Source organism: Plecotus auritus (genome assembly GCF_963455305.1).
Source record: "Plecotus auritus genome assembly, chromosome: 5".
NCBI classification, from domain to species: Eukaryota; Metazoa; Chordata; class Mammalia; order Chiroptera; family Vespertilionidae; genus Plecotus; species Plecotus auritus.
In genome coordinates, this window is record NC_137776.1 from 16,096,317 (window position 1) to 16,110,101 (window position 13,785).

General features: G+C 41.8%; 1 protein-coding gene across 1 annotated transcript in view; it reads left to right on the top strand.

Annotated features, from left to right (window-relative positions):
• Positions 1-4,441, top strand: part of PTH2R (parathyroid hormone 2 receptor) — a 47,097-nt gene extending 42,656 nt beyond the window's left edge. Inside the window, exons 11-13 of the mRNA XM_080668159.1 lie at positions 530-668; positions 2,001-2,042; positions 3,263-4,441. Coding sequence (XP_080524285.1) covers positions 530-668; positions 2,001-2,042; positions 3,263-3,658 — 577 coding nt within the window. The 3' untranslated portion in view covers positions 3,659-4,441. The remainder of the gene's footprint in view (positions 1-529; positions 669-2,000; positions 2,043-3,262) is intronic.
• Positions 4,442-13,785: the final 9,344 nt, after the last annotated feature.

Below are 13,785 nucleotides of genomic sequence, written 5' to 3' on the forward strand. Positions count from 1 at the left end.
AGAATGCCATGAAGGTATTTGGTGTCTCCTGCCCGTATATGCAGTGATGGAAAGCGGGTACTTGCTAGGATTCAGGAGGAGGACAAGCACATCCCAAGGAGCCTCTGAACGTTGAAAGGATTAGTTAGGTCAGAGAAACCCATTGTCTTATGAGGAATGCCGCCTTGAATAAAATGGACTTAGGGCAGAATTTTCTGAGTAAGTGGACTATAGGAGACTCAGGTACGAGATATGAGGACGTGGAGAAGACATTTCAACTGGTTCCTGAAGATAGTGTCCTTTAAGCAAGAAGAATGAGATTAGAGAGACTTAGGGGATAATAATGATGGGAGGTGAGAACAAACTATCTGATTTAGTATAAAAGTGACAGGATGAGGAGGGAGGGGGAAAGCTAGCAGAAGCCGTGGGCTCCAACGAGATGGGAAAAGTCAACCCCTGTGAGCTCTCTAAGCCTGATATTTTCCCAGCGAGCCGTCTCTACTGAAAGGCACTCTGAATTGAATAATCCAAAGGCTTTGCACTCTTTCAGGAAACTCGCCAAATCCACGCTGGTGCTGGTGCTGGTCTTCGGGGTGCATTACATCGTGTTCGTGTGCCTGCCCCACTCCTTCTCAGGGCTCGGGTGGGAGATCCGGATGCACTGTGAGCTCTTCTTCAACTCCTTTCAGGTAGAGTGCCTTCCAGCAACTTGGTTCTTAGATTTTGCTCCCCCACCTCCACCGTCGCAACCTTTCTCTGCCCCTCTGGCTTTCTGGCCCCTGTCTCCCGAGGGCCACTAGAGGGCGCTATTCTCTGGCGCCTGTGCTTTTCCATCCTGCAGAGGTCAGGTTACCCTGGGACCAGAGGAGGAGCTGTTCCTCACAGACAGGCCTGGGTGGCCAGTGTGGAAAGGGTGTTGTCAACTGTGTACCACCTACAGGATAGGGACCTCCGCATGTGTAGGGACAATGAATGAAAGCACAAGAAGGAGAAAGAGGGAAGAGGGGGGAAAAGGAAGACAAAAAAGAGAAGGAGGTGGCTTCTGCACATTTTCTCTATCTTGTTTGAAAATAATACCACCATCCATCACATGGATTACTGCAGACGCCTCCTGACCTTCTTCCTGTGTGTGTACTTGCTGCCACCGTCTGCCACCTCCAGTCTTGTCTCCATAGTCTGAAGAACCTTAAACATAGATTGATCATGTCGCTTATCTGGCGGGAGTATCCAGAGACTTCCTATTGCACTCAGAATAAAATCCAAATGCCATTGCCTGGTGTGCACAGCCCTTCGGGGCAGGGTTCCTCCAGCCCATTCCTGCCCCAGGGGTTTGTACTTGCTGTCCCCTTTGCCTGGAATGTTCTTCCCCTTACTATTCATAAGGCCTGGCTGCTTCTTGTCACTCCAAGCAGCTTCCGTGTCACCTCCTCAGAGAGGAGCTCCTTGTCTGATTCTTCATTCTCCTCTGTCAGCACCACTTATTTTGTATGCACAGCCCTCATCACCTTCCATTTTTCTCGTGTGGCTGTTTATGTTTCACCCCTCTGCATTTCCTTCTAGAATGCAAGGCCTGAGAGAACAGGGACCTTGTCTGTCTTGATTAAACTGTTTATCCTTGGCACGCTGAGCACTTCGCATTGTATAAGCTCAATGAATATTTTTGAAGGAATGAAAAAAAGTTTGTCTTTTTACCATAACATAGCCCTTGTTTGCAGTTCCCAGCATTCACAGTGTATAAATATCTCCTACCAACCAGGGATATTCGGGCATCTTGAGTGGCAACATAAATGAAACTAATGTAATAGAAATCAGTTCTTTGTGTATCTTTGCATGTTCTATTCAGTTACTTGCTTGGTTCAGCTGACCCCAAGGAAAGATCTCAGACAAATTTAATGTAAACGTAAGGATTTGGAAGCATTAGGAGGGAATAATGTATAGAGTTTTCTGAAGGAATCACTGGATGGCACTAGTGCTGTGATTTTCACGAACGCTCAGCACCTAACGTGCTTTTTGTTCTCCAGGGTTTCTTCGTGTCGATCATCTACTGCTACTGCAATGGAGAGGTAGGTGCGAAGGGAGCCGAGTCCCACAGGTCTCCGTTGCAATGGGACCCAAAGCGCTTTTGGATCCCCAGGAGTTACAGGACAAAGTGGGCTAAGGGAGGAGAGGTGTTTTAATCATAAATTATTTTGAGAAAGCACGAATTCACTTCAGTAAACTAAGATCAATCCAGTTATAAACCCTGATATCAAAAACCAACTCTCTGGAATGCATACTGAGACCTGGAAGGACGGCGAACTTCAGTTAATGCTTAAACTTATTAGTCAATTTCAAGGTCTATCAGAAACTCAAATGTGTATTCTTGGGACAAACCGATTAGAACATTTTGACATTTTTTTAAACTACAAGGTGGTGGTGGGACAGTTTCCGTTTGTCCAGGAGTTGAGCTGTTCCTTTAGGGGACATTGGCCCCCCAGGTTTCCATTCTCCCTGGGAATTCCCAGTAAGCTTCCCCCGGAAAGGGGTGCTAGCAGTGGCATTGACTCTCCAGCTGAAGGAACAGAAACGAGCCCCACCCTATTGAGGACGCATTAGCAGGGCCTGCAGTTCAGTGTGCAACCCTCTTTCCTTTTCCTCCTTCAGTCCGCCTGCCTCTGTAAGGTGATGGGTGGAGGGCACGTTTCAGGTTGAGTCTCTTTCATGCCATTCCTCAGCCACAGCTGCCACTATTTATCTCTCTCCTCCAACCCCTTCCTTTTCCTCTCCCACAAGTCAGATATTTCTATTGGCTGTATTTCAGCCTCCATTAAAATACTAACCTTGGCCTTAGCCAGTTTGGCTCAGTGGATAGAGTGTTGGCCTGCAGACTGAAGGGTCCCAGGTTCGATTCTGGTCAAGGGCACGTGTCCAGGTTGCAGGCTCACTTCCCAGGAGCGGGTGTGCAGGAGGCAGCCAATCAATGATTCTGTCTCATCATGGATGTTTCGCTCTCCCCCTCTCCCTTCCTCTCTGAAATCAATAAAAATATACTAAAAAAATACTAAACTTGGACAAGTCCTTTTACCTCTCTGTAAGCCTCAGTTTGCTCATCTCTAGGAGTAACACCTACCTTCAAGGTTTTTTGAGACCCAGAGGGAATATATATGCCAATCCCTGGCACACAGTGGACACTTAATTAATGGATGATTATTACTGTCCTTGAAATCAGGGCCAACATTCATCTAAGCAAGCTGCAGGGTCTCCCTGATGGTCTCTGATGCACAATATGGTTCTGGTGGTTTAGGTTCAGTCTGAGGTGAAGAAGATGTGGAGTCGGTGGAATCTCTCCATCGACTGGAAAAGGACGCCCCCATGCGGCGGCCACAGGTACGGCTCCGTGCTCACCACCATGACGCCCAGCACCAGCAGCCACTCACAGATGGTGGCCAGCACTCGCATGGTCCTCCTCTCGGGCAAAGCGACCAAGACGGCAGGCCAGCCGCCCGACAGCCACGTGACTTTACCCGGCTATGTCCGGAGTAACTCAGAGCAGGACTGCCAGCAACACTTGATCCATGAAGAGACCAAGGAAGGTAATGGGAGGCAGGGAGAGGAAACTCCAATGGAGGTGTCTTCCAGGCCAGTGGAAGGTACCCCAAACCCTGAAGGAATCAAAGGAGAAGTAGAGGATGTTCTCTGAATCAACATCTGTGGCTTGAAAGAGCTGGGCCACCTGATTGCCCGAGAGCTGATGCTCCAAGAGCTTGGCCATCATCCCTCTGCGTGAGCCTCAGAGCTGAAAATTCAGGCTTAGGGTGTTACTTGACAAAAATGGTCAGGCTCCATGAATTGGCTCCTGTACATATTGAAGACACAAAAAGGAGAAGTGTCATTGATGTGGTTTATGACCTTGTTTTGACATCAGATTCTCTTCTAAACTGATGTGTGATACTTGTTCTGTGATTGTTCCTTTATCTGCTTTTTTTGGGTAGAAAACGTTTTAATTGCTTGCCTTAAGTTTTCTCTTACAAATACCACTCTAAGAATGATAGAGATCATTTCGTATGTGTCATTTCCATTTAGGAAATTAACACTCTCTTTTTCTCTTTCTCCCCTGAATGTATTTCTATCACTGCCTTCTTTTTGTCTCTGTGTTAGGAGCAATTAGGATCTGAAAATGTATGGTGAAAGATTAATGATCTAAGAACAAGTACACACTGGAAAGTAAGTTAGCTGCACTTTGATAAGATTATACATTGATGACAATTAAACTTTCTGGGAAGAAAGGAAATTACTTTAAAAAAAAAAAAGAATATTGCACATATTCCTCCTTTTGAATGCCCCCCTCTGAGACCAGCCACTTCTCAGGTCTTCACTCCTTTGTAAACCTTGACCTGCCACAAGGTTTTCTGTCGGTGAGCTTGTGTCTGAAAACTACTTTTGTTTGTAATCGTTTCTATTGAAAGTAAATCACACTGCTCCTATGCTTTTTCCCTCTTTGTTCTATTCTATATTCTAAATGGCATGTGGGATAAATTAAAAGTTTGTTGTAAAAACACATGTTGGGTCACTTTCCAAAGTTTCCTCTCAGCGTCTCAGTTTGGGGAACCAAGCGAATGCCCCTTCTCTGCCTCTGTGGACACCGGCATGTGGCTCCAGGACTCGTCTGAACTTGACATTTTTGTATGTTGCAGTAGCAAAACATTTACTGAGTGCATGTCAGGTACCCAGCGTCCTGCGGGGTGTTTACAAGCATTAACTTATTTAAATCTCACGACACACTTAGGGAGTAAGTCTTATCACCGTCACCCTTTTTCACAAGTGATACTGTGACTCACAGAAGCGGCATAGCTTGCCCAAAGTCACACAGCTAGTCATTGACAGCATGGTTTCAGAACACTGACTTCAAGTCCTTTGTTCTTAGCCCTGTTATACTGTCACCAACATAATGTCACCCATTCACCACCCAAGAAATTTGAATGAATTCTGTGTAGAGGGTGCTTCAGGAGCTCTTCTTGCAAAATGTTTTAGTCTCTGACCCTCATGAAGTTTTCACTCTCGTGAGGGACACAGACACACGTGGGGGATGAAAATTTCGCAGAGCAACGCATTTCCCAGGTCCAGCTGATCTGTCTCACTTTGCTGACTGATTCAACCAGCATGCTAATGGTGTCATGATTAGTAAACTGGTACTCGTCTGCACACCCTCTTGACAAACATCACACTCTCCACGCTCTTACTTTCCTTCCTCCTCCGTGCCAGTGTCGGCCTTCCCTACCCTTCCTGTTTATGAAGGTGCCATTGTGCATGTTTAATTAATTCGATTCACTTCTGTATTGTCACACCTCCACGTTGCTTCCCTGTTAGGAGAGAGCCATCCTGGTCTGAGCCAGGATGAAGTGCAGCTCCATTGCTAATTCTGTGCAAGGCTTTGTAAAATCAGTTAACTTCCCATGTAGTTCAAGTTCTTTAAAGTGGAATTATATCTGTCTGCCTTAGAGAGATGATCTGATGATAAGAGAAATCACATACTGAAAGGACTTTGTAACATGAAAATTATTGCACACAAATATTTGGTTTGGGTTGTTGTTACAGTATTATTTTCAGTTAAATTCCTTTTGCCCCATCCTATATAATAAAAGGCTAATATGCAAATCAAACAGCAGAACGACCAGTCGCTTTGATGCGCACTGACCACCAGGGGGCACCGCTCAGCCAGAAGCCAGGCTCACGGCTGGCGAGTGCAGCGGCGGGAGCCTCTCCCGCCTCTGCAGGAGCCTCTCCCGCCTCTGCGGCAGTGTTAAGGATGTCAGAAATCCCCTGAGGGCTCCCGGACTACAAGAGGGCACAGGCCAGGCTGAGAGACACCCCCCACCAGTGCACGATTTTCGTGCACCAGGCCTCTAGTTATATTATAAAAGGCCTCATTGGTAATTGCAACAAAAAAAATTGTTGGAATATATAATAATTAGAATAAATATATGTATATATGGAAAATCTGAAGGGTTTTTACTTTTTTCTTTAATAATTTTATTGATTTTTTAAAGAGAAAGAGAATCATTGATATGAGAATAGAACATTGACTGGCTACCTCCTGCATGCCCTCTACATGCCCCCCACTGGGAATCAAGCCCACAACCTGGGCATGTGCCCTGACTGAGAATTGAACCAGCATTCTTTTGGTGTATCGGACGATGCCCAACCAACTGAGCTACACTGGCCAGGGCAGAGGGTTTTTACTTTCTAAGCCAACACCAAATTCTAAGACTAGTCCACTACTTCTCTACATTAACAAGTACAAATAAAACCCTCAGAGTTACCAAGATTTCCCTTAACGTTTAGTCATTCATTAATTCAACAAACATTTACTTCGAGCCTACTATGTGACAGACATTATGCTACGTGCTGGGGCCACAACAAAAAATAAGACATAATCTGTTCCCTCAAGAAACAAAGAACCCTTCAGTTGCTAGGACTCTTGATCTCATCCGTGTATACACATTTTTTTTTCCCTTCTAGGCTTTGATAATGTTTGCATCCAATTAGACAGTTTAGGATAATAAGTTACACTAGTCTATTGATTTGTCAAGTAAAATATCAGGCAGTTATCAAGGATTGGCCGATCTAGATCTGAAGGTGCACACTGTTGGCTGATAAGCTAAGTTTGGTCCTTTACTGCGTTTTGTTGGTCTGTCTTTGGGTTGCAGTATGTTATTTAGTTGCCAACATGGAAAATTTAAATGATTCCACATAAACATTTTATTTTCTTAATTATGGAAATATCAGAGGACCTTATATGACAACAATCAGTGATGGCTGGTGGCTGGCCTCTTCATATGGGACCAACGGGCTCTAGTATGCTCAGCGCCTTCCTAGCCACATCCAGTTATTTCTGTTACCTTTCTGGCTCCATCCCCTGATCTAGACAATGCACTTACATAGAACTTGAACAATTTTTTCTTTAAAATATTCTTGGGGGGTGTGACATCCCATATAATTTTTTCTAATAAGCAACCAAGTATTTTTATATGTAATGGAATTTAACTTAAGTTTGATAAAATAACAAATATGCTGTTTAGATGAGCCTATTCAGAGAAAAAGTCATTCCACAATGTCTGTGCTTTCAGATCCCACCCACACTATTCAAAGCTTCACTTTCTAAGTCATCACTCTGAGGTACTTATTGCTAATACAACAGATATTTTTTTTTTCCTTTGGAAATACAGCAATTTTCAGATGCAAAAGGATGAAGTGGTATGCTAGGTTCCAGGGGTGTGTGAAGACAGCCTTATGTGGCTTGTTGACATGGATATTCCATTTTGATACCTATTTTTCCTGGAACCGAAAGAAAGCCTGACATCAGTGATAACCAATTTTCACCACCTCGTATAAACAGGTCCCATAACTCTTACTGTCAGAGCGTTGTCTCTTTCTGCTCTTGTTCAATAACGTGGAACACCTTTGCTTTGCAGGTTCTAAAGTTGTCAAAAAACCCTCAAACACCTCCTCTATTTTTGAATCGTTGGAAGAAAATGAATAAGGTATGTATGAGTTGCAGTGTGTTATTTATACCCAGAGGTTAATGTTATATAATTCAGAGGTGATCTCCCTTAGAGATTATGGTAGGAAGAATAATGCACCTCACCTCACTCCCCCAGAACCTGTGACTATATTAGGTAATTGGCAAAGAGGAGAGTTTAATTGGAATTAAGGATTACTAATCAGGGAGATTATTCTGGGTTATCTGGGTGGGCCCAGTGTAGTAGTAACAAAGGTCCTGAGAAGGAGAAGAGGGAGGCAGAAGAGGAATTCAGAATGATGTTTATCAGGGCTGCCACTGTTGCTGGCTTTGAAGGTAGAGGAAAGGGCCATAAGCCAATGAGTACAGGCAGGCTCCCGAAGCTAGGAAAACACATTCCTAGAGCTCCGAGAAAGGAATACCGCCCTATGGAGTGAGACCCTTGTTGGACTTCTAACACACAGAAATGTACAATAATACATTAGTGTTTTTTTAAGCCACTGAGTTTGTGATAATTTGTTATGACATCCATAGAAACATATCAGATTTATATTGATTGCCTATATGGAAAGAATTGTAACGGTTGATTAGTCTATGTAATTGTTTTCGTCTGATTCCTGCATGGAGATCAATTCTTGTGCCAGTGTTTATGGTATTTTATATGCTGCATTTACAGGAAGGAGTGTTGTCTAGCTTGCCATTGAACTGTAATTCATACTCTTACCAGAAGTTGTTTCTTTTAAAAATGCTAATATTTACATGGTTGAGTTTATTCAAAATCTGTGAAGGGCATTCTCATGTTTTCTAAAGTGTTATTAAATATCTTGTTTTATGAGTTGGATTTCAATCTTTTTCTCTCATTAAGTCTGCTCTGCCTATGTTCTCCACTCTCAGACCCTCTCCTTAAGATACACAGGTGATCAATTGCTCAGGAAAGCTTGTACCTGCTCATTCTGGGACATTCTAGGCTGAAAAGGTGGTCTCCTTGAGGGTTGTTTTGGAATAATATAGGTAATTAACTGATGTACAACCACTTTGTTTTAGGAATTGAGCTCAGTATTTTCAGTATCTTATCATATAATCTTTATAACACACTATGACAAAGTAAAAAGGGCCATAATCAGGGGCCTTGGAGTCAAATTGAACGGGGTTCAAATCCTGGCTTAGCCACTTTGATCTGAGACAAATCATCTAATTTCTGATTACCTAATAGTATGCTAAGTCAATGAGGAAAAAAAAAAAGAATTAGTATCTACAATTTTTTTTAATCCTCACCCAAGGATATGTTTTTATTGATTTTTAGAGAGAGAGAGAGAGAGGTATCAATTTGACTGACAAACATGGATCGGTTGCCTCCCATACACACTCCAACAAGGGATCAACTATTTTGATAGTAGAATTAGCAATAGTTATGGGAATTTAAAATATAATTATATGATTATAATTTTGGATTGAAAGCATTTTTGATCTCTCAGTATTTCATGACTCACAATAAAAAATAACTTTTGAATCTAAGCTCTTCTTTTAATTCTACCCCAAATATCTAACTAGAGATATAAAGATCTAAATCCTGTTCTTAAGCTGCCTCTCATCGAAAATTTGCCCACATATTGTAGCAAAAATGACTTCGAACAACTTTATTTTCAGATTACTCATCTTTATGGCATTTGAAGATAGCTTTTATGTATGTTTCCACTTATCCACTATTACAAAAACCACTCAGAGCAATGGAAGTATCTATAAATGGTACAGAACCAGGCAAAATGGTAAACATTCTTATCTATCCTGTCTCTTAATTTAGTGCTGTTAGTGTTTAAATTCAGCTCATACTTAGATAGATCCCTAATCTTTTTCAAAACCACATTTCATTTGGGGAGCTTATATGGCTCATTTGCTTAATGATTTAAATGGCTAAATAGGAAAACAAATTTAGTACATGAAGCTGTGAGTTTGTGCAATATTTAAAAATTTTTTATTTTTAAATTAAATTTATTGAGGTGATATAGGTTAATAAGATCATATAGGTTTCAAGTGTACATTTCTATAATACATAATCATATATGGGATTATATGCCCACCACCCAAAGTCAAATAATCTTTGGTCACCATATATTTGGCCCCCTTTACCCTTTGCTAGCCCCCAACCCCTTCCCTCTGGTAACCACCATATTGTTGTCTGTGGCTATGAGTTTTAGTTTTATATCCTACATATGAGAGAAATCATATGGTTCTTAGCAAAATATTCTTGAGGCCCATCCTTATTGTCTTAAATGGAAGTATTTTCTTAATTTATTATTTATTATTATTACTTTTTAAACTTTATTGTTGAGATTATTACAGATGTCCCTTTTATTGCCCCCTGCCACCCAGATCCCGCTCCACCCCCTCCCTTTGCTACTCTATTGTCTGTGTCCATAGGTAATGCATACATGCATATAAGATCTTTGTTTAATCTCTTCCCACCTCCCACCCCTGTTCCCTCTTAGAATCATCAGTCTGTTCCATTTCCATGCCTCTGATTCTATTTTAATCTGTTCATTAGATTTCTTATTCCTTTATTTTGATTTTTAGATTCAATTGTTGACAGGTACGTATTTGTTGCCATTTTGTTGTTCATATTTTTTTGAATCTTTTTCTTCTTAAAGAATACCCTTCAACATTTCACATAATATTGGTTTGGTGGTGATGAACTCCTTTAGTTTTTTTTTTGTTTGTTTGTTTTTTGTCTGTGAAGCTCTTTATCTGACCTTCAATTCTAAATGATAGCTTTGTTGGGTAGAGTAATCTTGGTTGTAGGTCCTTGCTATTTATCACTTTGAATATTTCTTGCCACTCCCTTCTGGCCTGCAAAGTTTCTGTTGAGAAATCAGCTGACAGTCATATGGGCATTCCCTTGTAGGTAACTAACTGCTTTTCTCTTGATGCTTTTAAGATTCTCTCTTTGTCTTTAGCCCTTGGCATTTTACTTATGATGTGTCTTGGCATGGTCCTCTTGTTTGGGACTCTGTGCTTCCTGGACTTATAAGTCTTTTTCTTTTACCAGGTAGGGGAAGTTTTTTGTCATTATTTCTTCAAATAGGTTTTCAGTATCTTGCTCTCTCTCTTCTTCTGGAACCCCTGTAATGCTTTAAGTTGTCCCAGAGGCTCCTTACACTATCTTCATATTTTTGGGTTCTTTTTTCTTTTTGCTCTTCTGGTTGGGTATTTTATGCTTCCTCATATTTCAAATCATTGATTTGATTCTCAGAATCCTTTACGGTTGCCTTCCTGAATATTATTCAGTCAGTGTATGTTTAATTTCTGACTAATCCTTTTTCATTTTTTTGGCATTCTCACTAAGATCTTGGAAAGTCTCACTAAGTCCCTTGGAGGTTTCTAGAAGATTCTTGAGTAACCTTATAACCGTGGTTTTGAACTCTATATCCAGTAGTTTGCTTTCTTCCATTTCTTTCATTTGTGACATGTTTCTTTGTCTCAGCATTTTGGCTGCTTCCCTGCGTTTGTTCCTATGTATTGGGTAGAGCTGCTATGTCTCCTTGAGTTGGTAGAGTGGTCTTGTGTAGTGGGAGTCCTATAGCGCCCAGTGCCTCAGCCTCCCTAGTCATCTGAGCTGGGAGCTCTAGGTGCATCCCTTTTGTGGGCTGTGAACACAGTCTTGTTGTAGTTGAGACTTGATTGCTGTGGGTGTCACTGGGAGGATTGACCTCCAGGCCAATTGGCTGTGAGGACCAGTTTTGACTGCAGTGGGAGAGCTGTTGTGCAGGAGACCCCCAGTGGAGCAGGACTTGCTTCAGTGGGGCTTTGGTGCTCACTGAGTCTTCCCCTTGAGTGTGTCGCTTATGGATGTTTAGAGTTGTAATCTGATATGGTCTGACACTGACCACTGGGTACACTGGCTCTTGGGTTTCCAGGGAGGTGCAAAGTCAGCCACTGCCTAGGGCCACCCAGCAGGAGCTACAGAAAGATCTGCAGAGTTCCCCTCTTTGTATTGGGTTTGGGAGTGCCCAGATGAGGCCCAGTTGTGAAGCAAGGCAGGCTGGTGCTGGTGCTGGGACTTGGGCCTTTTATTGATAGGCTTGGGGCTCTCTGACCCAGCTGCAGCTTGTTTGATCAAGGACAGGCCATTCCTATGCAAAAGCTGCTTCACACAGCTTGGGTGGGGTTGTAAATGGGATGAGGCAGGGTCTTAGGGAATCACCAGGGTGGAGCAAACAGGAATAGCTGCTAGTCATCCCTGTGACCTGGGAGGTCCAGCATAGGAACAACGATCCTTCTCTGGGAGAAAGCTGCCCCTGAGTTCCTGCCCTGATGCCAGACAATCCAGTTCCTCCTTGTATGTGTCTGTGTTCCCCAGAGCCTCGCCCTAGGGCTGGAGCTCAGGACCTTGTAAGTTCAGTTTCCGGTGCCAGCCTTTTAAGAGTAACAGCTCTGTGTCACTGAGTCCCAGTCCACACCGGTTTTTATAGCCTGTAGGGACTGTTTTACCCAGCTCTGGGACCCTGGGCTGGGGGTCTGTGTGGGGCTGGGACCCCTTGCTCCTCCAGGTGGCTTCCGCAGAGATGATCTCCCTCCCAATTAAAAAATCGGCCCACGTGGGTGCCGGACCAGCCCATTCTGCTCCTCCGCCCCTCCTACCAGTCTCAGTGTGCTTTCTTCTTTACTTCTCTAGTTGTAGGACTTCCATTCAGCCAGGTTTCCGGCAATTCTGGATGATGGTTGTTCTGTATTTTAGTTGTAATTTTGATGTGGTTGTGGGAGGTGGCGAGTACAGGCATTTACCTATACCACCATCTTCCCTTTCTGTTTTGTGCCTGTCTTGCAATAAAAATAATTTCGATATTTAAAAAAATGTCTGTCAAGTCCTGGCCAGTGTGGCTCAGTTGGTTGGAGGGTTGTCCCGTATACCAAAAGAATAGATTCATTGCTTCAACAGAAAATGTATCAGTTATATGTATTAATAACATTACATTCATACCTTTAAAATTATCATTGATTCTTTTATAAATAAATGTTCTCATTAGATTTGTATTATATGGACTTAAGGAAGTCAGTTGTTACTGACAAAGTGTTTCTCCTATTGATACCCAAAATAAAGGGTACTCCCAATTTCTAAGCATATGGCCTTAGCTTTTCCCTGGCTGATAGAAAAAACTTTTCCATTTAAAATAAAATTTAATTAAGAACTGAATAATTTTTAGCAGCTGTGGTGGATTTGGCTAAAAATTGAGTATGACTATACTGCTCTTCACAAATTCTGTCACTCCTGCTTCCTTAATCATTTCCAGATGAAAAGCCACATGGATTATTAATGATGTGTGTACCGTAAGATTAAAAAGCATTTCATGTTAGATCCTCAAAACTCCCATCAACTGTGTTAATAATGTGTACCTCAGTGACAAACATTACAATATTCTGTGGCTAACCATACAAATGTTGGTATAACTCTATATTAACTATAACTTTTAAACAACAAAAGGATAAAAATTCTTTCCAAATGGGTATGGAACATTGAGAAAGAGAGGCCATATAATGTTCCATGAAATAAGTCTCATTACATTTAAAAAGAGTGAAAAGTAGTTCCATGTATATTTACTGATCACACTGAAATTTAAGTAGAAATAAATTACAGCTGCTTTTTATGAAGATGATTCAGTGGCTCACACTTGGAGAAATTCCAAAGCAGGTCCAGGGAGAGACATGTTGGGTTTCCAGTAGCTGGGAAGAACATTCTGAAGGTAGGACCTAGGATAGACATTGGAGAAGAGGAATAGTTATATGAGCAACAAGCAGTTACACCCATTTTGTAGAGAAACAGTCATCATCTGAAAATTCTAAGGTGTAAGGCTATATCCACTTTGTATATTTTAGTTCCGTTGTTATTTGGTTTATAGCAAGTTAAAAACAAACTCAATAGAGACCCATGTGTAGCCATGGTAACCTGCTTAAAAGCACATTTTCTTGAAAAGAAAATAGCAAAAATGACTATGTAACTGATCAGATATCTCTTTTAAACATCCAAATGAAAACTAGTTGAAGAGAGGAATTGAATCTAGTGAGGCATGGAATTGCAACTCAAGAAAATATATTACAACATGGTTTGCCTGTAGTAATCTCTCCCACAGCCTTCACTCAGGGATAGTAGGCATGCTGAGATAAGGCTTGATTTCTTTTTTTTCTTCTAATGTACTGTCACTTACAGTGATTGATTAGTGGTAAGTTAGAAGGTGTCCTGAGCTACATTAAAATGAAGAATTGAGCTTTATACTAATGCACTTAGAATTGGAGGATAAACCTGGATATGCAATTTA